Raw genomic sequence first — 27,830 nt, 5'->3', positions numbered from 1 at the left:
CCGCCCCTTTTGCACTTGAAAACACAACACACACACAAACATACACACTCACACAGAGACACCAACACAAACCAACACTCACACCACAAAAAAACAGTAAATCAATCTGTTTTATATCGTGTACGCACTTTGCTTTTAATAGCAGTGACTGAATCAACTGAACAAGCCTTGGCGGTTAACACAAATAGAAAGACACTATTACAAGAGTCACAAGCAATACAACAGCTTTTGAAACACATCGTCAGATACATGAAAATGGAACAGCCAATAAGCAACAAATATCTAAATAATCAGGTGTGTATAAATCAACGCTGTGTGAGGGATCACAAGTTTTGCTTTTACTTTGATTTTACAAATTTTCCTTTGAGAGTTCAAGAAGTGTGTATTTTTTTAGTCCCACCCTGAAATCACTAGCGACGGGACAATAACACCTGAAGGTCTACATACTTAAGGCAAAATTCACCAATGTGAAGCAGTTTGAGCATACAGCACAAAAGAGATTAAAAAATACATCATCCAGATAGGATATCTGGGGGGAAATAAATAGCTTTCAACACAGTGAATCGTATTGATAGCAAAAGGGGATGCCTTTGAAACAACAGTACAAAAGAAGGTATTTATTTGACCTAAACTGTATAATCTACGCTATGATTCCTGCATGAAAAAAAGTAATTTTTTAAAGAAAACAGCAAAGTGAAAATTTTAATTTAAAAAAATAACAGCCTTTTCTTAAATTGCACTTTAAAAAAAGATCAAATAAGATGTAGGGTTCAAGAGTACCTCAGCAAATATCAGAAAAGGTCTTCTCAAAATGACTGACACATAATGGCTCTATTAAATGTTGGGGCGGGAAAAAAGTCAAGCCATGAATCAAGTCCTCAACATACTGGATCATGTCTACAGCAGCCCCTTACCCCGATCAACGTATCGGTAGTGCAGTGTTCAGATCAGAACACAGTGATGATACAACATGTCTCCTGCACTCATGTAAAACATGACAGTCCAGTAGGCTAGAGAAATCATGAGTTTCACGACAGCAGGTGATAACTATTCAGAAGCAAACCAAGAGTGAGCACAATTACTACTGCAATGATAATGGGCAATGGTACAAAAAGATTGCCCCACCCCCTCCAAAACAAAACAAAAAAGAAAATAAAAAATCAATACCCTAAAATTGTTTATTCTTTTCACCAATAGAGAGATGGAACACAAGAGTGTTCAGAACAGTTAGGTATAGAAGAAAAAAAGCTGCTAGCGTTCACATCTATTTCACTTTAAAATTTCCCCCAAACTAATACATTCCCCTTTCAAAGACATAATTTTTTTACATATGCTATTCATAATCGCTTATAAATGTATGAAAAGGCAAATTCAGAAAAAGCAGACATGGCTTAATTTTTGTATAAAAATATAGCACATGGAACACACACTTGTATCATTTTCTGAGCAGATTTACTCATTTAACTTGCTTAAAAAAAACATTGGCAGAGATAACACTATTTCTAAGGTAAAGGTAACAGTTTTTCTAAATACAACATAAATTTCCTTTATAGACCAAAAAACACATCATTTCATGGCTTTTTGAAAGTTGATTGCCCATCCATAACTGACCCAACACTGTAAAGCATAAGAAAGTACTAAAACACTATAATATGTATTCACTACCTTATTCACTATTCATACTGGTTAACAGTTACAACTTCATTTACAAATAAATAGCTGAATACTTCTACACTGCGACAGAAATCCTATTTCAAGCTTTTAAAAGAATAGGTCTATATGAAAAATTCCCATATTACACCTCCTTTATGAGAGAAACAAGCTGTGGACCCAGTGTGAAGTTGAAGGAACATGGAAATGTTGTCCCCAAATAGTGTTAAGGATGACTCTCACTGTTGGCCAACAATAAAGTGTTCATTGAGAAAAATTGCAAGACCAATAATTTTCAAGAGAGAAGACGCTCATGAAAACTGTGGGACACATTTGCACAAAAAGGTAAAAATTAAAAATATAAGAGATGTTTCTCAATTCAGGGGGAAAAAATAAGTCTGAATCAGCAGTAAACTTGCTTAGCAATGCTTTTAGTGACAGCCAAATCTTTGCCATATTATGATGTCTTTTGTGACAACTAGTGGGTGCAAAGACAACAACCCACATCATGTGGATAGAGGAGACAAGCCTCCAACAGGAATCTAAGCCTCATAAGCCTTCATCCATCCACTTTTACGTAATAATTCTCTATTCTTTTAAAAACAAAAACATTTGGGTAACATGCTCATCACAGAACAACCTTCATGTAGCCTGCACTGTTCAAATACCACAACAGACAGGACACAACCAAACAGTCTCTTAATTTTAAGGTTGGGTTTTCTCCCTCACATAAAGAACTATTGACATGTCAATGGTCTTTTAGACATCTTATACCACATTTGAACAGTTTATCAGTCTTCATCTCATAGATTATTAAACAAAACTTACACTTTTTTTTAAATCATCGTTTTGTCAGGCTTTTTTCCTAAAGCACAAGCAACAGTGTTAACAGACATCTGGGTAGAAAAAACATATTGACATTGCACTCAGTCTTGGGGATTGACACAGACACTGAATAACATAAGTAGCCAAAACCACAGCTGATCAAGTTACCACAATTCTTCCATGCTCTTCAGGAATGGGGATTATCAACTGCATCATCCATTGGCACTACATTTTATTCCTTCAATGTGATGTGTTCCTTCCAATTCAGGCAAAATATTTAATTCACATGGCGATGTTCATCAACAGGAAAAGTAATCCAAAAAGCAGTATATTTCTCCAAAGTCCCATCATGGTATCCCTTAGAAGTAATATCGTACAGGTGGGCCAGGAACATCCTCGTCATTATCGCCCTCAAAGGACACGACCAGATCCACGTACTGCTGCCCAGCTACCGGCTTCAACAGTTTAGTCATGCTGTAGACAATAGAGAAAACAAATCTCATGTGATTGAAGCAGCATAATAAGGGCCACAGTGAACAAGGTACAAATTGGATCAAAATAGAAATGTTGAAAAGAGTAAGAAGAAGTAGATTACACCAGTATGCCCACTAACCACCCATATATAAATGTTTTTACGATCTTGTGAGGTAAAAAACATACAGCACAAAGACATGATCAAAAACCCATGCAGCTGAGAGTTAACTCTTTGAGCCCCATCGGATGCTGGGAGCGTCCAGTACTAGTGACAACTGTTTTATTTTATTGAGGGCTAGTTTTTACTTGTTTTTCGGAACTATTCCCAAAGTAAGTTTTTTTAGTAATGACTAAGACTCTGCTTCTGCTATTAAGAAGTTGGAGGAAAGCTTTTGGGTTTATAATGAGACAGTGCACTAGGTTTAGGTGACTAGAAAAAACTCCGGGAAATGGTGGAAGAAACCCAGAGCTTAAAGATTTAAATTAAAGAGACAAAGGGCCAATGAAAAGGCAGATCTGATGAAAAGAGTAAAAACCTAACTGAAAAGAAAACCAACTACAACCCATCTGATTTTACAATGAAAAATGTCACCATAGCTCCAGTTATATCGAGTCCTATTATTTAAAAAAATGGCAGTCAAGCACCAAAAAAACAAGAGCAAAAGAATACTGCAATAATAAACAGCAACTGGTGCACAAAATTAAGAATAATGAACAGAAAAGTGGACGGGCATGAAATTGTGTCAAGAAGCTATCCCAAAATAGGGAAAAGTGGAAAGTGTTTGTCAGTGGCCTCATCCCTGGTCCAGGATGAAAAGGGCAATGACAATGAGGTGCACAAAATTATTTGATGTACATCCCTGTCTGTAAATACCATCAAAAGAAATTCTTCACTAGAATTGTCAGTGTCTAGTCATTTGGGGATGTTTCTGACATCTCCCTGCTTCAACATGAAAACTGATAGAGGAAAAAAGGTTCAATAGAAAACAAAGGAGTAAACATCTTTGAACAGCTTCAGGAACATGCTCAGTTATGTTAAGACCTTGGGCGTCGGTGGCCTAGTGGTTAGGCTCTCAGACTCGCAACCGTAAGGTCGTGGGTTCGAATCCCATCAGGGGCCCGACGTTGTGTCCTTGAGAAAGGCACTTTAGACGAAATATCCTCACTTCACCCAGGTGGGAATGGGTACCCGGCTATAGACAGCGAAAGATCTTGTCAGTTTGTTAGTGTTTGAGCGCTCAATCAGCTGCTTGCACTGTATGCTTCCCGGGGAGCTGAGAATGTTTCTAAGAGTTCTATGGTCTGCTGGGGTAATAATATAGTGTAAAGCGCATAGAGCCTGCTGTTGAGCGGGGATATGCGCTATACACATGCTATATATTATTATTATTATTAAGAAAGACAGCACTTTAAAATTCAGTCCAACAGAAACGAAGCACAAGATCTGAAACAGTGAAAAGCTTGTTTTAGACACAAATGATCCATTACAAAAAGTGGAAGTTCAAAAACAGGTAGGCCCTATTGGTCACTCACGGCATGGGTAGTCTCTTGCTGTGCCCTGGCATAAATGGCATGTAGACAATCTTTACTCCCTGGCAAGCTGAGGTTGCTTCAAATCCAAATTGTTGCTGAAAAGAAAAATCCATCTCTGTTTGTAAGCAATGTCAGGCTAAAATGTATATGGCACAAGGGAGTAAAAAATGAATAAACACTGATTACATCAAACATCACAAGAGGACATCTAAAAAAGAAGAAAAGATGAGAAATGTATTACTGCTTACTTTGAAGAGTTTCTGATATTGTTTATTTGACTTGGAAAGTTAAGTAGCTAAAACACAATGTGCACAAGATCATTTTAAAAGGCCAGAATACCCAGATGATGTATGCAGATTCTCTTTTACACATTTTTCAATAGCTTATCCAACCAACTGATCCTCTGACATACTGCAGTCTGCACAAATACCATTCCCTGGTTTTTGAGCCAGCAAAATGAAAAAAGACCAGAAAAACACACTTAAATTCAACTGAACAGGTAAGGAGGATAGTGTACGACACTGTATATTTTCGAAAAGAAAAGAATATTCCTGTTCAAGTCCAGTATGGAACTATTAAATTATATCAAGATAGCACCATTACATACAGAGTAACTTCAGGAAAAATGTAAGCGTGTGAAGATGGAAACAAACACAAACAACTTTCACAAAATATTAAAAGTATAAAAAACATAAGTACAGCTTGTGGGACCCAAGAAATAATCAACCTTTCAAATTTAAATTACTGTACCTTGCCTAAGGGCCTCTGAACTTGATTAGCAATGACCAAACAAGCAGCAATTAAACCATTCCTTACCTTCAAGGAATCAAGAAACTGTTGTAGAGTGAAGTCCTTGGACCCTCGTACTTCCCACTTGTCCCACATTGTCACACTCAGACCTTCTCTGTAAACACAACAAACAGTGATAAGAAAACGCAGTATCTTTCTGAACACTGTTTAAAAAAATAAAATAATGGGGAGCCGGAGCCTTTTCCAGAACTGTTTAATAAGACACTGAACAGTTGATTACTAAAAAAATTACACAGTTCAAAAGCTCAAACCATCCTCGAGAACAGTAGAAATCTCCAAGTGTTAGAGACTTCATCTACATTGTGCACGGTTTCCTAAAACTTGCAAGACTACCAAAAAAAATGCATTGACGACATGAGACAAATTCTTACATGATTAAGAAAAGGGTCTAGTAACAAGACTCATTTTGAAAATTTCTTTTAGTAATATAAATACAGAGTGGAAAGTTTATAGTGAAATTAAACTTCTCGCCTAGCAAAAGCACTCTCTCTCTCTCTCTCTCTCTCCCTCACACACACACACACACAAACACACACACACACACACAAAACTTACCTGAGGACATTCCTCTGGACAGGTCCCGGCTCTGACAGTAGAATCAAAGGCAGGGCCAGGTTGAGGAAGCAGTTCTTGTACTGCTCCATTGGTGCCTTGGCCAGGACTTTGATCAGTTCTATGGCAACCAGACCAGACACAGCAGCTGTTGTTGTGGCAATTGCTGGCACAATCCGGCCAGCAATCTTTTTTATCTTGAGCCGATCTCCACATTCAATGCTGTACATTTGAGCTCTCAAGTTCTGAGGGGGAAAAAACAGTGAGCGAAAGATTATTAAAATGATCATATAAATCACCTTTACGAACCTTACAAAATAAAGAAAATAGTCTACTGTTACACTTGCCTATAAACAAAATGACTGTCCTTTGGTTCTCAACATTGCATGTTCTTATTGCACAGTTGTTCCCTGCGAGTCAAAATGACAATGGTCCCATTTTTCTCAGAACACATTAAAACAAAGCAATACTAAAAAGGAACATCCAAAGAATATATACAAAATCATACACCATGAGGCCTTCAAGACAACTTAGTGGCAGATATGGAGACAATGTGGTAAATTCACGATTTGCGAGCTGGAAAAGACTTATGAGCAGCAGATACATCAAATAACAAATGGTGGGAAGGCAAAAATGTTGCAAGACTTGAAACTGCTGATGGAGAGTGAAGAGGAAAAGCATACCGCTGGAGTATTTTAACTATGGATATTATTTCCAAATCACCCCTCATCCCCTCCACTGAAACCAAATGTTTTTTGCTATAAAAAAGGGAAAGCGAGAAACTTACTGCTGTTGCACTGATGAAATCAATATGGCCATTGCTGTCATCATCTTTTTCGAAATCCAGAGGGCTGACAGGATGTATGGCTAGTAGAAACAAATTTGACAGATAGATTAATCCTTAGAATTATTTTTAAAGCAAAACAATGATTCCTTACATGAAGAAATATTGAATTGATGTTTCATAAGGCGTACAGAAGCACCTATATTTTTCGACGAATTAAACATTGGGCAAGAATGACCCAATCATTGATTTTAATATGAAATTGAAACATGTACATGTTTTTGAACTGTGTCACTTATCCAGCTTCGTATTTAAAGCAGCGACAGTCTTTGTGCATTCACTGTTTATGGTATGACATACAATCAACACCAGCATCTGTGATATAATGGTGAGGCACTTCACTGTCGCACACAGAAGACCTGAGTGTGATTTCTGTGACGAGAGAATTTTCATCAAGTGTTTCAGTCTTTCTGCAGGTATTATGTATCTCTCTTGGACCAGGATGAGCCCAAAAGACAGTGTCAAGGTAGGCCTCTTAAAGGACCTAAATTGCGTTGATCTGGGTATAAATACGCATACGTTAAAAATACATTTCAAAATTTAAAAAAATTAATTTACACAATTTCTCGCTTTTAAAAAAATCCTTAAACTTTCAACACTTTTTTGTTTCATTACTCTAAAATGTTAGTCAGCACAAAGGTAACACACCATCATTTTATTTCTTTATGAATTCTCATAGTTTTTCTCATCGCGTTATGAAAGTGGCAGCACCAGAATTTGAAACATTTCTCTGGGTCTGCTATAAACAGTGATCCTCGAGTGAAGACCCACCAGTGTTCTTGTTGGACTGGCAGGCCTGTAGTATTCTCTGACCAGACAACACAATCACATCCCCAGACATCTCCTGTGGGGTGGCATCTTCCTTGTTCACAGTCTCGTCTGTCACAATTCTCTGATAACAGAACAGAAATTAAATAAATAAACACAATGACCCTCAAGGTTGGCAAGAGAAAAAAGACGCTGAACCTTACCTTGATTCTTAAGTCTCGCATTGAGCAGACTATACTAAATCATGCCAGGAAAAAGATATGCTAATCTACAGCAGATTTAACCTCAAAGCCCCTTTCTTTAGGAAATATTCAGTATTATCCCTGATTCAGCAGTTATTTGAGTTTGCACCCCTCCAAACTTGATTATATTCAACAATGACAGTAAGAAATTTCTGCTGACCAACTGTTCTCACAGCTTTTTCCTCTTTAAAATAATCTTTTCTTGACTATACCACTAGCACCATGTTTTGTCCTCCCTTCTTCTCCCCTCCCCTATACACATGTAAATCTATTCTTCACAATTTATATCATGTACTGAAGATAAGGTCGACTAAAGCTTAGGAAGTTTGGTTTTTTTTTCGCTATCCGACGTCCAAGTGTACAGAACAATAGAAACATACAAAAGAGCTACTGTCACATTTCCTGTGAAAGTTCCTTTTAAATTCTGATGATGTTACTGAGGCAACGCTTTTTCTACTTACTCCTTCCTGTGTTCCAAAACTTTGTAACAACTTGACATACGAAAGCTCACCTTATTTGATGGACGGAACTCAGGAACTTTGACTTCACTCAGCAGAGACTCCACATGCAGCCTGTCTGTGTCCTGAGGTTGCCAGGGAAAACAATACAGAATTACATCCACCATTACTGATAAATGTGTATAAATGACGAAAAATACAAACTGTACGAAGCAAGAATACTATATGCTCAATACATTTTATTCATTAGCCATTTCATACGTCTCTTCTTCTTGCAAATCCTGCTTAGACACCCCCCCCCCCAGTCAGCCTGGGCTAAGAAGGAGACAATGTCCAAGCCATTAGAGATACTTGATATAAAAACCTCCCCAAATGAGAATCAAATTCCTGTCTTCTGCAATGCAACATTCAAAAGCCTAACTACTACACCACAAACACCAGAGAAAAAAAGACCAAAAATACATATAACACGTTTAAAAAAATAAGAAAGAAGAAGGACTGGCCAGAATCACCCTATGACCACTGGTACAAAATAATAGAAAAACAAGATAATCATACAGAAGGCAAAAGACCTGCTACCTGCTCAGTCCACTGTATTTTATATACATCAGCTAGGAGTCTGGCAGTGGTAATCACAAACAGCATATGCCTGGAAGAAATAAAGACAGTTAAGTGATTCTTTAATGTATCTTCATTTTCATTTTACAGATATCTACTCCTGTAAATCATTATAGACCCTCAGCTTCAAGATAACAGTGGGCAAACAAAAAAAGAATATAAACAGAATTTTAAGAGGTTTACTTTAATACAGAATATTATCAGCATCTGCCTAATCACTCCAACTTCGCTAATACTTCATGAAAACACAGAAATACAAATAAAGGTTTTTTAAAACACAGCTTATGGAAATGCGCTTCTGGAATTATGATGGTAAAAAAAAACACCACCTTTCCAGTGTAAATGAAAGCCATGAGAATTATAAGACCACTTTCTAGTGCTGTGCGATTTTGAGGACAAAAAAATTCATCGAAGCTTCGAAGCGTGAGCTCACTATTCATGCTATTCAAATACCTTTATCGAATGTTTTTTACTTGTATATGATAGGCCCAAACCTAACTTCTGCTATTCAACATTCACTAATTATTCACAGCGCCGTCTAATGTTTTTTTCTTCTATACAACAAGCCCAGCTATAACTTCCACCATTCGAAGTGCCGTCGAATTGTTTTTCTTCTATATGATAAGTCCATCACTTTCACAGCGCCAGCCACTGAGCGCGCATGTGTTGTTGGTGCAGACAGTGCAGTGTGATGACAGGATGTCACCGTTCAAAGCGCTTCGAATTTCGAATAGCCTATAGGGGAAGGGGAGCTTATTATGACAGCTAACTTCATGAGAAGAAAAAAAACATTCGCTGCCCTTCAAGAGTCAACTGCCCTTGCTTGAGCTATTGTGTGATGAGTGAATATAAGGTATATTTTCTAGAGGTCTCTAGAGGAATATTTTATATCTCTTGTTGGCTCCTCGAATCACTCTGTCTCGTAACCATCAAATAAAGAGCATTTCTGTATATTTATCACAATGATTTTAGATATAATGTGTTCCAATTTTATTACGTTTGAGAAAAATGAGATGAAAATCCATTATCTGTTTAAAAAAAATAAAAGCACACGGCATTCCAATTGCTCTGCCATGCTTCGAATAGCTGTGAATAGTGCAGAAATCATGAATGTCGAATAGCAAAGTCGAATGGGCACAGCTCTACCACTTACATGTCTTCTTGAGAGTCAAACTCAATGGGTGTTGGAGGCCTCTTGGGAGACGCCCAGAAAAGAGCTGGGGAAAATATGTAACATATTTAGGAAAAACTATTACTTAATGCCAGAATGTGAACTTATCTATTATCTATTTGTGGTGGTCGAATTTTGCTATTCAAAGGGCTTTTTAATGGCTACATCGATCGACATGCGGTTTTTGCCAAAAGATTCTTTAAAATATTCTCCAGATTATGACGCCTTTCATTTTTTTCAGTTTTGAGACAGTTTTGTTGCAAAAAGCAAAATTTATTTATTTCACCGGTCGCTTTTGTAGGCCGATGCTTCTGTCTCTGTAATTTTAGAAAATCCGCCAGGTTAGTTTATTTCAAGTCGTACTTCCGTGCGATACTGTCGCGCAATACTGAGCACTATTTTAAGTGTGCGATCCGTATAGATCTAGACCTTTTAATTTTTTGCATCTCTCAAGATTTATTGCTCCATTCCAGCAGAGTGTAAATATAATAGGCCAGTGACTTTCAGTTGATGTTAATGCACCGATCATTCCTTTCATCGAAAGGGGGCCCAGCTAGCATAATATAAAATAATGCAGCTGCTGCATACTACAGGAACAAAATACCTCAACATATTAGTGACAAGTAATTTAAAGACTTTTACATCATTGTTAATAAGACACAGGCATAAGATATATTGCAAAGAAGGGAAAGGTTAATAAACACAAACTCTACAATTATACTTACCACCATCTTCCAGTTTTGTATCCAGTGGGAATGAATGAAGAAGTTGTTTTGCCTGAAAAACAGTAACAAAATCAATCATGACATGTATCTTCCATTCTTCCACCCTATTTCTGTAGAGTGCTCAGCAGTTAGAATCATGCACTGCTATTACACAATAGTGACTTTTTCTTTCTCACACTCTTCTTTTTAATCATAACCCCTTCCTTGAAATTACAAAGCATTACAAAGGGTTCAAAGGGTTTCATGATAATCTTCCAATCATGTCTCTGTATTTCTCTCTTCTTTTTAATGTCAAATTCACATACCTCACAAAGCCTTAGAACCTCAAATCAAATGACAATGCCCAGATAACAAAGAATAAATTCGAGGAAGGTAACTATAATGTTTCAAGTTTGTTTTATATCAACTCATTGCACTGACCTCACATAATCATAGAACATAAAGCATTTTCATATTTAAAAATGAATTTTGCTGAGGGGGGGGGGGGGCAAAACACTTGACAGTCCAATATCCTGAAACAGCTTGTAGCAGCTACAGTACATTTTCCTTGTCTTGTCTCCCACATAAACACCTGTGTCCTCTTGTGGGAATCCTTGAGCCACAGGACATAATGCTTAATCTATCCATACAAATAACTCTATATACTTATACTTCTCAGACTTCTCTGTAGTAAAACTGTACAAATATGTCACTACAACAAACCTTATGGTTGAAGTACTTTTCAAATCTCAGTCGAGCTTGGCATACACAATCTGCAAAGGATGTTGGTCGTTGAGCCAGGAATTTGCTCACTTTGACAGCCCCATCTATAGAATTCCCAGACACCAGTTGCTGGGGAAAATTAAACCAAGTGTCATCACAGAGCTCACGGAGCTATCGACACGGAAACACAAAGCTCAAAAGACTTTATACCAATTGTGGTCCCTGTCTATTGTCTATCTTGTAGCCAGGACAACTCAGAGGGAAAACATTTTCAGCTTTGAACACACTTTTTTTTTAAAGTTCAAGCACACTCTTGATAAAGAGGCATAAAATGCAACAGACAAAAAAAAATTGCTGCTCCGCATGAAAATTTTAACATAAAATAATTGGCATACAAAATATAATAAAATTTGATTTAAATCTCCTTGTTCCTTATATCAGTCACTTTACCCATGCTGTTTTAACATTTGACAAGGTTGCAATGAATCAATACCACTGTAAGCATTTTTCGTTATCAAAGTTAACCTTTGAACCAAATTGACTAATCACTGAACAGGAGCAAGAATAACTGTTTACACTCACCTGTGCAATGTTTTCTATATCAGGGTGGACCTCCACAAACTTGTTGAACAATTGAGCATTCTGTACAAAGCATTCTTCAAACTGAAGGAGAGAAAATACATGTTGCATTTCAGGTGGATGTACTACTGGCTAAGGAGACCATAGAATCGAATTAAAGGTAGCAAAACCATAATAGCGGGTAGACAATAGCATGCGATGTCAAATAACATTTCCTCTCATAGCTTTAAATCTGTTTCAGACAACAATCCCTGTCCGCTAATCCTTTTCGTAACAAAATGCCCTCAAGACACCTGATGACTGATGCCCATTTCAAGGTTATCTTTACATCACATCCTGGTCTTAAAAAGATACATTAGAATCTTGGTCCACTGCAGGCCTCACCTTATCACGAGCCCATTGTATACAATGCTCCAGCTGAGCAGGGAAAGACTTGACAGTACAGTAAGGGAAATCTCCATCTGTTGGATCTTGCTGTGGAAGTAAGACAATAATATTCATAACCACAAGTTTATTTTAATAAATGCTTTTGGATTCATATTTTGTCTAAAGAGTTTCATCATTTCATTTTTATTAAATCAGAGTATCAAACTGAACACAATATTTATCCTTTCATTTACCTGATATTACAACGCAAGTAGAGCAACCAGTGATGATCATAGCAGGGGAAAAACTATGAAAACAGAGATCAACCTGAGGCCAGATACACAATACAAAAGGAGTGCAAAACAAGAAAACAGACAAAAGGCAGACAAAAAGACACTGAAGACCATAAATAAAGTGGGAGTCGAAAAAATATATAAAGAGCAATATTACAGCACTGACTTAAACCCTGACAGCTATCATTTTAAAATTATCCAACTAAGGTCCTCCAATGAAAGAGAGGGATGGAGAGCAAAGACCATCAATGTCTGCTACAAGACACTTGATGATGATTCTACTACAAAGTCTGAGGTAGTATCAAGTTAGTAAGTAAGAGGTAAACATTTCATGTACGGCAATATTGAATATCATCTTACCTGGCTGGTGTAAGACTCCGTGAGATGTGGGACAATCACTTGCACATGGCCCTTGGTGCCCATGGTCCCAGACTCCATGAGAGCTCTCTGATTTGCAACACATCGGCTTAAAGATGTAGAAAATTTTTTTTAATTTTCTTTGTAAGAGCTAATAAATGGGTGGCAATGCATCAGAGGGGCAGTGCAACAAACAGTACTGAATATTGCATGATTAATTATATAATTTACTAATATCTGAGATCTATAATACTAATAATGCTACCAATATCCTGCTTCCATTAAAAGTTAGTCTGGTTTTTTGTTTTTATTAACCAACGAGTGGGACAGCACGCTTTCACGCTCAAAGTTGAAGAAAGCAGAGGACTAAAAATGGAAATTGTGCATCATTGACAAAATAAGGAAAAAAGATCTGGAACACAAAATACAGTGATGAGCATAATTCATTTGGCTTGTATTCAAGGCTCAGTACCTTGTATTATGTGAGCCTCACTACTTGAGATAAATGTAGAGTTGAAGAGCAATTTGTTCTTACTAAGCTGGTACCTGAACCAGGCAGTGGTACAATATGTAGACCATAGCGTAGCAGAATTTCTGTTGAATATTTAAAGATGCAGAGAACCATTATGCTGACAGTCAACAGTGAAGTAAATCTATGAATAACAGTGTTTGAGCTCCTCACAGGCTGAACCATCATGTTAACTTTGACTTTAGTAGAACAAACAATGAAATAGGGAAAAGCATAGCATACTTGTCCATGTAGCGACGAGCTTCCACATTGTCCAGTGCATTCACAATAATACTCTGGTTCTCAAAGAATGCATCATTATACACAGTCTCTTCAGTCTGAGGACAAACTGAAACAAAGGGATAATAAAGACATGTTACTTCTTTACTGGCTTATGTGTTCTTCGGTAGAAATACCACCAGAGCATAATAGGAGACACTCCATACAGGATTATACTGTCAAACACAGAGGAAACACTCTCATTTAAATCTACATACAGAATAATATTAAGTAGAAATACAACAACAGTATCGAGAGAATTTTTTTTTCTTTGTCAGAACAGATAGGGTAGGTGACTGCCCATAAACCTGAACACAAACAAACTGTCAACTCCAGTGCCAGTATCATTAACGAAAACTCAGCTTACCTTTGTGCTGATGTGCTTCTATCTTCATATCTGAAACAAAAGGATATACGCATGAATAGAACACACGATGCCAGAATTAGTAACAGAAAATAACCATTGTAAAAAATAGGCTACACAAAAAAAAAAAAATAAAGTTACAAAAAAAAAAGATTTTCATTCACCTTTTCTGCTTCATTTTTACATAAAAACAAGAATCTAGGAATTCTAAATGACACTACAAATTCAGAGATTGTTGCCATAATGCCTTCATTGTAAAACTGGAAAAGTAGTCGTACGATTGTCTACTTTTAAATAAAGTGGATATCATTTGACTTTTCTTTTTCTTTTGAGTTACAAGGCAGTGACCAGTAAGTGCACAAGACAAAGATTGCAACAAAAAAAAAGTTTAAATCTCTCTCTCTCATTCATGTGGATAAAAACAGGATTCAAACACCTTGGCAAATTAGCCACTTGCTACTGACGGAAGCTAAATTAAAACAAAGCAAAAAAAAGACATCCACTAAAAATTTGATAACAAAACAATGTCATACCTTTATTCATTTCAACTGTTGCCTGCGCAGCTGTTGTTGATTTGGGTTTCTGAAATGGTACAAAAGAACAGTATGCAGAATAACAGTAAAACAATAAACGCCATTTTAACTGACATTTTTTTAATGTGTGAAATCACTAGATCAAAAACAACACACTACTCAAAGAGCATTTGTACTCTCTTCAAGGTTTTGAACAGTGGGGATAAAACAAGACAAAAGAAAGAAAAATGAGTCTGTCAATCAACAAGATTTTAAAAAATAATCTGACTTTTTAATAAAAAATGTAAATATTTTACAGAGTTAGTCATGAAATATATTAAAATCACAGGAAAAAAAAAAAATATTATATACATACCAATATATATATACTATATAATATCGTGCAATCTGTCCATAAAGATTCTCACAATAAAATATTCCTTGCAATAAAAAAATACAGCACCGGCATCTATCGTGTAGTGTTAAGGCACTTCACCATCGCATGCAGAAGACCAGAGTTCAATTGGCCCATGGAGAGAATTCTAAGAGAGTATCTAGGTCTTTCTGCAGGGACATTGTATCCGTAACAGCCGTGGTTAGCCCAGATAGGCAAGGTCGCAGCTCATCTCCTAAATGATCTGACTTTTGCCGTAAATTGGGGGTGTAAAAGACACCTACATTTGTCAAATTAAAATTTTTTAAAGAAAGACAGGTAAACTAATTCATTATTACAGGAACTTTTCAAATATGATGGTTACCTGAATGTGACGGGGCCTGAAAAGGAACTGTCGATTCAAGTTGGACTTCTCAATCAGATCATTGTCTGTTATTGTAATCTGTGGACGTATTGTTTCAGTACTGTTAATAAATTTAGCATAAGCATAACCAAAGCTCATCTTCCTGACAAGAAATAATTTAGAAGGTGGAACAAAAAGAGAAAACCCATAATACTGAATCCAAAAACAATTAGTCCTGTCAGAAAAGAGATTTATTAAGACCTCTGTACAAACTAGTAAATAATATGAGTTACAGCAGCAATTACTGAACAAAAAAATGTCCAATGTCAGCACTAAGAAAAAAATTTGAACAGCACAAATGTTTCAATAAAAATTTTTAGTCATTAAAAAGAATATGTGTAGTAGAGAACATGTCTGGTGATGCCAACCAATTATACAAAATAGAAAAACTTTTACTACAAAGACATGATGAAACATGTAAAAACAATACCTTTCCATTCTCAGAGCTGATTCCCAGTAGAGCATAGTTCTTCAACATTTCACAGCCAATTGCACCACAGCCAACCTGTTAAAACAAAACGTAGAAAATTTGAGACTTCACTAATGAAGGCCAACCATACAACTCCATATATATGACAAAACCTGAAAAGTATGCTTCACCTTAGAGTGTGCTGAAACTTTGTCCACAACTTTTGTGTCTATGTGAGATGAAAATCTACTACGTAATACAGGAAAAAAGACCAACAAAGAATCAATATTCCAGTATGAATATCTTTAAAAAAAAGCAGCAACATGAGAGAGTGTACAGGACAAAATCAATGACAAATACACTGTCGATAAAGTCAGTCTTCGCTTCAAGGCTGAAAGAGACCATATCCGAGAGATCTAATATCAACAACAGCATCAGTAAATGGTCACACATAAATCTTACCATAAACAGTTTTGCATTTGCCAAGACCTGATAAAAAGCATTCCCAACACAAATGCGAAGCGCATCGTATCGATCACCACTGTGGAGAGGAAAAAAAATGAGAGCTTGAAGCTTTCTTGATAGCTTTCCAGAATGAGGATTAAACCCTATCCTACTATCTGTTCAGCAAGTTTCCTCAAGTGACCTGATGTATGTATTATTCTTGCACTAACAAATCTGCAAGTGCCATGTGCTTGAAACATGTGGGTTTTTTTATCCTCTCATATGAAGCTTAATTAACTCATTCTCAACTATTCTTAATTCAACATTCAAATTTCACAGACAATCCAAAGCTACATTTTTTCGGAGAAAGGTCATATTTGCCTATTTCATTAACTAAAAACAGCATGACATTTTCACAGTTCTGTTTAGACTTACAGATTATACATTTACCATAGGATTTCTCTTTCACAAGCAAATATAAGAAAGATACAATTTTAATGAGACACTTATGTCAGCAGAACTCACTCACCACGGTTTGAATTGACTAGCATCAGATGACACAACTTCTCTGCAGTCCAAGAGTAGCTGAAAGTATGAGTAACAGATAGTTTAACAAAAACCTATATCAAGATGATATAACTTGCTAAAAATACCCAATGTTCTTATGGGCTGAGGGAATTGCGGAGACTGGGATTTCTGAGATTATGGGGACACCATTTTCATCACTTGTTTGTAACTCTCCATTTAACACTTAACTCTTTCTGATTACAAATTACTGTTCATGTACTGCAGCCACCTTTTCTAGAAGGTTTTTTTAACACCTTTTTACATTTTATGCAAGAAAACCACAAGGCTCCCGTTTTTAGATAGAGTTTGCCAAGCAGGACGTTATGCACTGTGTCACTTATACACCAAAAATTTAAATCATTAACAAAAATTGAAAAAGCTCTTTCCCAAAAATACTCCTATAGACCTGCCTCGGAGATGAGACCCAATGACAGGCAAAACTCTATAACACTATTTGTGGAACTAGGTAAATGATTGCAGCCTGTATATAAAAAGCCTCAATATTGAGTGTCCTCTACCGGATACAGAGACAGTAGGCTAGACTAAACACACAAGCAAACACAGGTAATCTGAAGTTGCATGAATGTCCTGAAAGAACACATACAATTTATAAACAAGCGCTTTAACTATTACATTATGGCTAAAGCTAAAGTCCGAGAAGAAACTGTGCCTTATTTCCAGAAAGATACACATTGGCAAGACTCACCCACTGGTTGAGAGGGGTAAACTTCCCAGTCAAAGCCTTGAGCGCCTCCTGAGCCACAACCCCACCAAACACAGCACACAGTGGGGCCAAGCAGCCAGCCGCACACTTGGAGATGAGACCCAACATGTTCTCGTCCACATTCTCTACCTAAGGGACACAAGTAAGGAGAACAAATGTCCCATCTGACAAAACTTTGTGCACAATTTATTAACTTAAAGAGTTCCAGAACTAAATTTTCAACCTGAAGCTTACATCTTGTCCGTATTCTCTTTATTTTTGTAAACACGTTTCACCAAAAACCAGGACGAGTATTAACAACAAGAAGAAAAAAGGGTTGCTATTTCGCCAAAAAAAAGTATATTATAACAACTAACTGAACCCACGAGGTAGAAAGAATCATTAGTAAACAACGCAATCTCATACCTTGTTGCTCAGGCTATCATTAATGCTCTTAGCCATGGCGATGAACTTCAAGGCATCCTCATTGTCCCTGTCGATCGAAAACACAAAAAGTCTTTTTATTTATACTTCAAAAATTTCAACAAAAACAGTGTGTCTTCTTATGTTGTTGTTGTTGTTGTTAGTGATCCAGTGGCATCTGAGCGTTAACTCTTCTGCATGATGCCATTCGGTAATAGTTGCATGTTTGTTCTAATTGTTGTCTTGAGGAGTAGAGGCAATTAGATGTGTGGGGTAGCTTGGGAAGTAAACATCCCCTTAAATCAGTTAGTTTTCTACAGTGTGTGTCTTCTTATACAAAAGCAAATGTAGATTTGTTTCTTCAGCCAATAATGTGTACAGAATATAAATATCCAGTTTGAGCCATTTTGCTTGCCCTCATGGAGAAGTGACAAACTCTCATGGCCAAGGCTTGGGGCTTATTTTCATTTAGCAGTGAGAACAAATTCAAATCAGAACTTCAAAGTCATAAATAAGTTTAAACAGGTAGCATTCTCTCTAAGAAACTCAAAGCATTGGATTTTTCAACTTTCTCATTTTCACTATATGCATAAAATTCTCAGTTTCAGTGGACCAGGGGAATAGTTATAGTGATGCTTTCCGGCCATTGGGCATTTTTAAAATCAAAGGCAGAAACAAACATGCGAGTCTACATGGGATTCACACTGGCAGAGCATGGCAAGGACTTTCTCTCTGGGCAGGAATGGGTTCGAGTAGTACACTTGACGCCCACAACAGCTGAGGTTAGAAATCAAACAAAAGGCGAAACAAAAATCATTTTCGTCCATATAATCTGGTCTGTTCATTCGCATGTAAAAATAATCCCCCCAAAATACTAACCATGGCTTAGGCATAGAGCCAGTCTGCTCAATGAACTGACTTAGAGTCAAGTATCCCAAGTGGAGCAAAGGTGGAGCCTGAAAAAAATGACAACCACAATAAACAATCAGTCAATGGACCACACTGTCACTATGTTCTCAGAAAAGTTTAACAATCACAAAACAAAAAAGAATTAAATAACCCTATATTTATCTTCTTTACATCAACCATGCTACGATTCCCGAAAATTTCAAAGCATATCAAAACCAAGTACTATATTTGACTTGTTGCCTTCATCAAGTACTTTTTCCTTGCATATTCTCAATAAACTTTAAAAATTGATAGCTACAGTACCAAACTGTTCAATCCATATCTTTGAAAAAAAAAAGCAGACATATTACAGAAAAGTTCCATATTGAAGCAATGAAAAGAATTTAACTTACATCAAATTTGGTGAGATCAGGGGTGAGGAGAGATGGCGCAGCAATCTGTTTCTCCAAAGGCTCCTGGAGAAAAATAGTTTTCACAAAATTAGTGTAAAAAAACAATTTGACTTTCATGGCAATGCAAACAGACCTTACTCTCACTCTTTTCTCATGAAATCATTCCATAAAAGCCATCCTTCATAAACGACAAATATTCCAACTACTGACGACCTATAAGGTTGGGAACGACGTGCATTGTTTCAAACTCTATCCCATAACAGAAAAAAAATCAGGTAAAAAACTAGCTAAGCTACATAAGCTACATCTTCAAACATCAGACACTTCAAACTGACAAATTCGCCTTTATTTATTTTACAAACAATTATGGAAAATAATCCAGATATTAAAACACCATAGATCCTGTACACTTTGAAGCAGTCATTACTGGTAGAACTACTATTGTTTCGGGTGGAAATAAAAGTCTATCTAAAAAAAAAATATCAATGCCCATGACCTCAAAACAAGCATAACACCAAATAAAGAATACTCACAAACGACATTTCCTTGGTAATTTTAACCTCAACAAACATTCCACCACTTTCATATTCCCCAAACTCTGCTGAAGACGTATCACCTATGCTGAAGGTGTAAGGGTTTATGACTGTAAGGAAAAAGAAACATTCAAATTTTAAAAAACAACAAACTAATAATGAAAAATATTTAGTGTTGAAAATTTTTAAAAAAAGAAATAGTAACTGTAGGTGTTTTACTTCCCCATTGATACATACCATTCACATCATTTAGGTAGGCTGCTTCTTCCCTGCCTGTCAGGGCCACCAAGGATAAGAGGGACAGAATGTCCCAGCAGACATATGGAGATATTCAATTAGAAAAAAAAACCTTCCCCACTAGGGTATCAGACTCACGACTTTTGCTTGCAACGGCGAAGCCTCTAACCACTACACCACAGTTGCTGGCGAAAAAACAGCCATGTGTTGTAAAACTGAAACAATTTTTAAACATTCATCTTTATCCATGGTAGCTTCCTGCAGTTACTTTTCAGCGAAATCAATGGGGGACAAAAATCTTTCTTTATGAAGTAGACTTCAATGAAAAACTCACTGAAGTCCTCTGAACTGAAACTGCAAATTTGAATTATTTATATTTATTTCAAGCAAACATTACTTTATAAAAACATTCTTATCCCATAGGTTCAGACCATTTCTTTTTTTTTTAGCTAAGACAGTTTTTAAAAAGGAGAATAACAGTAAACACAAAAAATAGACATTTACAGCTGTAGAATAAAAATTAATACAGTTAAAATAGTCCATGATGGCCACCCGTTGTCAAGGAGAAAATTTGTTGTCTTAGAAAGGTTGACGTCCTTGACAGTATCATTATATATTTTTTTAACCCAAGGGAGGAAGTGGGAAGTGGTCATTTGTACAGGTGATTGTCTTGGACGGGCTGCTGATAGAGCTGCTTCAATTGTGTATATAAAAAAGAGAAAAGAAATCAACAAGTACTCCACAAAATACTGATCGAAGCAAAAGAATTTGAGAAATAATAAAGTGAACAAACCTTTTACTTCAAACTGACGGCCATTGACAGCTGTCATTCCCTTCACTTCTCGAAATGCCACAACATCTCCAGACTCCAAACCATGTATAGCTTGCTCCAGGCCAGTAACCACCCCTGGGTTTGCCTTAAAAGAAAAAAGAAAAAAAAGATCTATACGTTAAGAAATTAATCTTCTATTTTTTGACGAGGCAAACAGTATGAGCCTTCTACAAAACCAACTTTTATCATTTGTTTGCAGCACTCTTGGAAAAGTAAAGAGATGCTTTAAATAGAAAATATGACAATAAGCAAACACCAATCACAGGGACAAATTGCATTGAGCACTGACAAATAGTTTACCGATATACTTTGCATCAAATTAAAAACTAAAAACCTATCCTCAAAAAATAATTCAAACTCTTTGGGAAGCATAGCTATGAGCATCTCTAAATTTAATTCATCAGGGCTGTGTACAGAAAGTTAAACAAATCTTGAAGAACTACACTTTATAGTGTCTTAAAAAATACACAAGACTAGCGCACTAATAAAACTGCGGGGGACAAAAAGTCAAGAACCTCTTTCAACCAAACTTGCATTTTTCCGATCACATGTAAAATACCTTAGTTATGTTTCCAATCAGCACATCTTTTGGCTCTTCACCGGTAGAATCAACAACCTCAAACTTGTCTCCAAAATCTGTAAATGCTGAGCCACAGATGCCATACACATCAGTCGAGATGAACTGTAAAGAAAGGAAATTCAAATTAATATGTAAGAATCACAACAAAGCATATACAAACCTCAACATAAGTTAAGGACCACCTTGAGAGACAGCCCTGGTTTTTTTAATCCAAAAAAATAGACAGCAAGGAATGTTTCAAATTATTTAGCTCTGAAAGTGTTAACGGGTTATCTATGCGTACTGCAAAGCCTCTTAAAGGGGCAAAACCACCATGTGCAGCACGGAAATCCTCAGGGAATTTTAGCCAAATTTGCAATTGGTCCTTAACGTGTGCGTGTGTTGAAGTCTGTATAAATGTTAACCAAACCAAAGCCGTTGTTTAATTTTCAAATTAATTGAGGATAAAAATAAAACAGCAAAAAATTACATTTTTTACTAAAGAATTTCTACAGAAATGAATATGGTGTTGAAGTAAAAAAAGAGACTTACAGAATGTCAGTGGACTTACATCACCAATATTTATAGTATTCTAAAAAGTCTGTCCTCATTATTATTTTTGGTCAATAATCATACCCATGATTCTGTCCTATATCTGCCTCGACTGAATCCTTCTGAAATTTTCAAAAAGGAATTAAATACTACCATTTGAGTGCACATATCTGCTTTTCTACTGAGAAACATCTGGCAAACAATGATTTGGACCACAGAAGTCACAAAAGAAGACAAGCAGAGAAACTCTTACTTTGATTTGTGGTGATGCAGCTCTGCAAAACTCATTAACTCTTCTCTGCACATTCAGGGGGCACTCGGTCAGGATCACACACTGGGGACACATATGTTGACAATTCTTCAATCAAGTCTTTCATTGCTCTCAGCTCTCTCCAAATATCTCAAATTTATCTTTCCAAACGAAAAGCTGAATCAGTAAATGTCAATATCACATTCACATAGGACATTTACTAAAGAGTACTAATTACAGTATCATACCGCAAAGAAAATTTCAATAAATAACTTTTCATTTAACACTGATAGCATCAATGACTTTTCCTGAACAAAAACAACATTGGATGAGAAAGAACAAATTTTCATCTTTTGTCAAAGGTCAACAAAACGAAATCTTTTATTGAATAATGTTCTGCAATTTAACTGACACCAAATAACATATCAACCAACGAATGCTATCATGCACCAAAAAATTCAATCAAAATAGCTTACGTAACAATCCCCACATGCAATGTGGGACACTATTTAGACCATAAAAAAGCCTGCTACAGTGAAAATTACCTGGTATATTGACAGGTAGGACAAATCCGAATCACAAGTCAAGGGTTGAGTCATTGTCATCACACTGACATAAGGGTTTAACTCTGCTAGATGAGGTGAACTAGCTTCTGCCCTGAGGTTTTGTATGGAGAAGACAAAAGCAAAAGCATTGAAAGGCATCGACAGCACACATTTTACAAAGTTATAACTGGAGATAGTAAAAAAGGGTTATAAATGTAGCACAGAATCAGATGTAGATCTTGTTTGGTTTTTTGTTTTGGTAAGTGTTTTACAATGCTCGCAACTGCATAAGGTCATGTGAGTGCCCAGGACACATTATAAACATTTCTAGTTTGGTAGGAATTAATTTTGAATTTTGCCCGGGTGGCGGCTGTTGCCTACTCTTATCGATTTTGGACCACAAAGGGATCTCTAACGAGCGCAATTTGCACACAGGACCTCCGAGACTTTTCACCCTTATCCGAGAAGGCTAGGTGTTAGATCTTACCTACACTACGATCATGGGTGTGACTGAAAGACAGCAGTTAGAAGGAGCCAAGGAGCAGTAGTAGAACCTGGGACCTATTGAATGAGAGGCAAACACCATAACATCAAGACCACGGGAGCCCCCAGGTGTAGACCTTGGGGTTGACGAAATCGGTACCCATAAAACACCACTTAAATGGCGAGTCGGTGCAAAGTGGAACCAAAAACGCCACTTGAGTGGTGAGCCGAATCCAAAGAGTTAATCAAGACGTAAGCCTGTGCTCACTGACCTGTTTCCCCTGTCTATTGCAAAAAGAGCATGAGTAGCCATATATTTATTCCTCACTTCACACCCTGTCAATTATTTTTTAAATGATAATGATTGCAGTAGGCGTCTGACTTGCAAATTGAAAATAAAGTATTTACCTGTTTTTCGAGGCAGAAACATCTGATTCCCTCAAAAAGAACTGACTACCCAGATCTTGCATTGTGGCATTCTTTGGATCTTGCACTGTTAGAGACTGTATAATAAAAAAGTGTATTTAGTCATGTATCTCACTCCATTTTGACAATCAGACAGGTGCACAAAGGTTGTGAATTCTATGCAAGGGTAAAATTAACGAATCTGCATAGAATTAATAACACAAAGAACAATAATTCTGAATGGGGCAGAAATTAAACCATCACAAAGTCATAGAGTTACATCTCATGGATCTATCATACATGAGGGAAGAAGGCAATATATTTTGAAGTAGGGCAGGAAAGCATTGGCATTTTGATGACTATGAAATTTATCATTGAAGAATTTACAAAACAATAAAACAAAACAGAAGTCTATTTAATAACCACACAAACAAAGGCTTACCTTGACACCAGCCAAAACCACATTCTTTGCTGGAGAAAATAAAAAAATAAAACAAAGTTATAGGACATGCCCACAAAGTTTAAGTGAAGGAAAACATTCTTATAAAATTATAAATACATTCTAATACAAACAAGCACACAGCAAATCATGCACATAGAGAATAGATTTTCAATACCCCAATCTTGTTTTTATATGTGTATATTCTTTGTATTTTAAGACATGTACATAGCCACCTTCACAAATAAAATGAAAAGATTTTTGAGTCTTACCAATTTCACTATATGCATGCTAGACTGTTATATTCAAACATTTTTAATATACAATGGAGTCTGCTGAATCAAAATCTGCAGGACTATCGAATATTTATTGGTTCAGCCAGGTTTTCATTTTTTTCCGTGTAGAGAGACTGCTCAAATAACGATGAGTAAATTATCCACAGCATAGAGTTGAGAATGCCATGCTAGTGGAAATTTCACATCTTGGAAGATTTTTTTCTTATCTCTACCTCTCTCAGTAACTTCAATTTGCGCTGCACATTGTGTGCATTGTGCTCTTGTCTTCATCATCGTCAGCTTGCTGAACCTTCCGAACAGTCACGCAGAACAGAAGAAAGAGCAGATCAGCATACAGTAGAGAAGGGAGACAGCCCAAAGCCAGAGACATCATGAAACACACCACATGCCATTACATGCTTATGTGTAGGGCCTATGTAAACTAGCTGACCAACTGAAGGTTGCGCAATAGACATACATATGGTCACTGCGCTAGCAAAAATGGCTTAAATCAGAAGTGTGCCAAAATGCAGCTAGCCTTTTATTTTGTTTGGTGGTGGCATATCTATCTTTTGGTAAAATCAAAACAAAAATGTGCTGTCAGTCATAAAAGATACATGCACAGGAAGTTTTACCATTATTGCATGATAAATAGTCTTGTTAAACAATTTTTTCACGTTACCTCAAAAGTAGCAAAAATGACGCATGCCATTTTGCTAGCACAGTGACGATTCGCAATTGTCGAGTAACAACAGTGTGTAGGCTTATTGATGTGTGTGATAAATGTAGGCTAACAGTACACTGGTGATGTCTCTTTCTGGTCTGCAATCGACACAGGTGCATTCACATGTCTCTTTGTTCTGGTTCACTAGCTTGAAGCACTTAAGACTTGATGATTTGCACTACTTGAAGCTTGCTCGTGAAGATTTCAACAGCATAACCCATGCAATTCTTTTTTATCTTTATAGAAAAGGTGTATTTCAGCAAATCGATAGTTTTCTTACAAAGACAAAGAACAAAAAAATGAGGATCTATTTTCTTTCGGTTTATCAACGATTTTCGATTAACCTTGTTTGGTTTAAGCAGACTCCATTGTATATTCCATAAATGAAAACAGGTTAACTTCAAAATAAGTGTAATTAAATCTTTCTTCTATTTGTATTTTCTCTTCTCTTTACACGATTTATATCCTTAAACACAAAGTAAATAGGCCTACAGCTGAATATATTAGCATGGGCCATTTTTAAAAAGTTCTGTAGCTGACTACGATGTCAACTCGTCAGAGGTACATTAAGTGAATAATAAAGAATATATCTGTGAAAAACATTCCATTTATTTTATGTTTTATACCTTCCTATATTTCTTATTACACATGGGATAAAAGTACAGTGATACAGTACTGAGACAATCAGACTTTGAGAACTCTAACGATAAAATGACTGCAAAACTGATTATGTTACCAGGATCCCCAAAGCACATTCAACTCTTCAACCCCTGCCATTTTTCTGACTCCCTAACCTCAGTCCCAGGTAAATACAGCAGACAGCATACCCCAGCCCCAGCCAATACAGCAGTATTTCAGAAAAAGAGACATGTATTCTAAAAAGTGACGTCGTGTCTTTGTTATGAGGTTTAGATAATAACATAAAACAATGTTTAAAGGTAAATAATAACGATTATGAAAATTAAAGCTTAATTAGGTTTGCTGCTATTTCGAAAAAAGCGCAGATTCTGTATCTCCCAAAAACGAAAATATACGCTCTTGGGACAGGCGGCGGCTCGAGTACGGCAGAGAATATAGGCTCTTGGGACATTGGGAGATACAAGGAGTGCTGCTGAAAATATACGCACATGGGGCAGGAAGGGTTAAAATACAAAGCTTATAGTACAGACAAAACATAAACAATGAAATTTTCTTTTCATCACATAAACTCATCTTACCTATTTCCACTCCCAGTCCTCCTAGACCGTATACTAACACTGAGGAGTTCGCCATCCGATGCATGGCACTGTCTCCCAAGACATATCTCTGACGACTGTGACAAACAAAATTGAAACAATTTTGTCATTTACAACTGATATTTCAAACAGCAGTTCATGCAATACAATATCGCATACGATGGCTGGAGAAATGGTTTTTCACACATAAAATGCTTTTACTTTATAAATAAAGATTTTGTAAGGTATTTTTATCATATAAAAATGACTACATTGAGTAGAAAATATAAAATAAGAATTAAAATTGACGGTTTTATAATAAAAATTGGTACGAAGTAAAATTTCCAGTTTCAAGGGCAATAACCGAGAATTTGTAGAAGGCACAAGAACATCCTTCATTTCTTTATTTTCGAACAGAATGAGGTGTCTTTGACATATTACATGCAAAATTGAATGTACTTTCTCATCAAATTAATGTAAACTCTACATTGTCAAACATTTTTTTTTTTCTTTGCGATTCTTGTTGGGGCAGTCTGATTTGTTTCTGCATCTATTTTTTGTCACACGAAAAATATGTCACACCTCAAGAAAGCACAAATATAAAATCTATTGATCAGGTCTGACAGACCATCCAATTCCCTTTCCATTGGCATATATATGATATATATCTATCAGGAACAGATTGATTATAGCAAAAGGCTTGAGAGCAAAAAATCATGATTTGAAATTTCCAGCTTCAAGGACAATAACTGGGAATTTTAGGAAGTACTAGAAGAATGGCCCTCATTTCTTTATTTTCCAACAGAATGGCGTATCTTTGACACATAATGTGCAGAATTGAGAGTACTTTTTCATGAAATAAATGTAACTCCAAATACTCACTTTTTTTTCTTCTTTGTGACGTTGGAGAAGTGTGAATTTCTGTTTTTGTTTCTATTTTTAGTAACAAGAAAAATAGGTCACACTTCAAGACAACTTGACAAAAATGAAATCTATTGGCTAGGTCTGAAAGACCATCCAATTCCCTTTCCATTGGTATGTAATATAAAAATGTCTATCAGGAGCAGATAGATTATTGCAAGAGGCTAGAGGGACATGGAGGATCCAAGTAGCACAAATGAAAAAGCCAAAATAGGCAAAACTGCTGGGAGTTAAGTGCCATAAAACTCTTACTAAAACAAACAAACAATTATTAAATTAGAAGGAAATCTTTATAAGAGTGATACCTCTGAAAAAAAAGTCATGTCATCGAAAACAAAAGTATATAGATCTAGAAACGGGAAAGCCTTAAGCATGCAATATATAGATCTATACAAATACAAGCAGAACTGCTTGCAGTCTGTGAAAAAGACGCTGAACTTAATTATCAATTATTATACATTAATATATTCGTAATGGCTACATTCACGGCGCCGTGAGTCTGCAGGCTACGTTAATGGCATGTGAACGTAGTTGGCAGGCTACGTTCACGGCACCCTGAATGCAGTTTTCAGGCGCTGGGATGTTGA

At 36.4% G+C, this 27,830-nt stretch overlaps 1 protein-coding gene across 1 annotated transcript; it reads right to left on the bottom strand.

Moving 5' to 3' along the window:
• Positions 1–109: 109 nt before the first annotated feature.
• On the bottom strand, positions 110–26,420 carry LOC101863870 (ubiquitin-like modifier-activating enzyme 6; the record flags this gene model as incomplete). The annotated part of the gene is given in 33 exon segments (XM_013089191.1): positions 110–2,949; positions 4,483–4,577; positions 5,299–5,386; positions 5,848–6,089; positions 6,632–6,711; positions 7,460–7,580; positions 8,210–8,281; positions 8,736–8,805; positions 9,928–9,991; positions 10,671–10,722; positions 11,373–11,501; positions 11,955–12,035; positions 12,336–12,425; positions 12,971–13,076; positions 13,719–13,824; positions 14,122–14,151; positions 14,652–14,700; positions 15,389–15,466; positions 15,858–15,932; positions 16,299–16,377; positions 16,810–16,865; positions 17,554–17,700; positions 17,977–18,043; positions 18,853–18,929; positions 19,275–19,337; positions 19,808–19,917; positions 20,838–20,961; positions 21,436–21,558; positions 22,241–22,321; positions 22,783–22,894; positions 23,674–23,768; positions 24,113–24,141; positions 26,326–26,420. Coding segments are annotated over 33 exon segments (3,001 nt in total), but the record flags the coding sequence as incomplete, so codon positions are not given.
• Between the last annotated feature and the right edge of the window lie 1,410 nt (positions 26,421–27,830).

Source organism: Aplysia californica, unplaced genomic scaffold (assembly GCF_000002075.1).
Source record: "Aplysia californica isolate F4 #8 unplaced genomic scaffold, AplCal3.0 scaffold00025, whole genome shotgun sequence".
Lineage (NCBI taxonomy): Eukaryota > Metazoa > Mollusca > Gastropoda > Aplysiida > Aplysiidae > Aplysia > Aplysia californica.
Note: the sequence above shows the minus strand (reverse complement) of the source record. Positions and strands in the feature narration are given on the sequence as shown.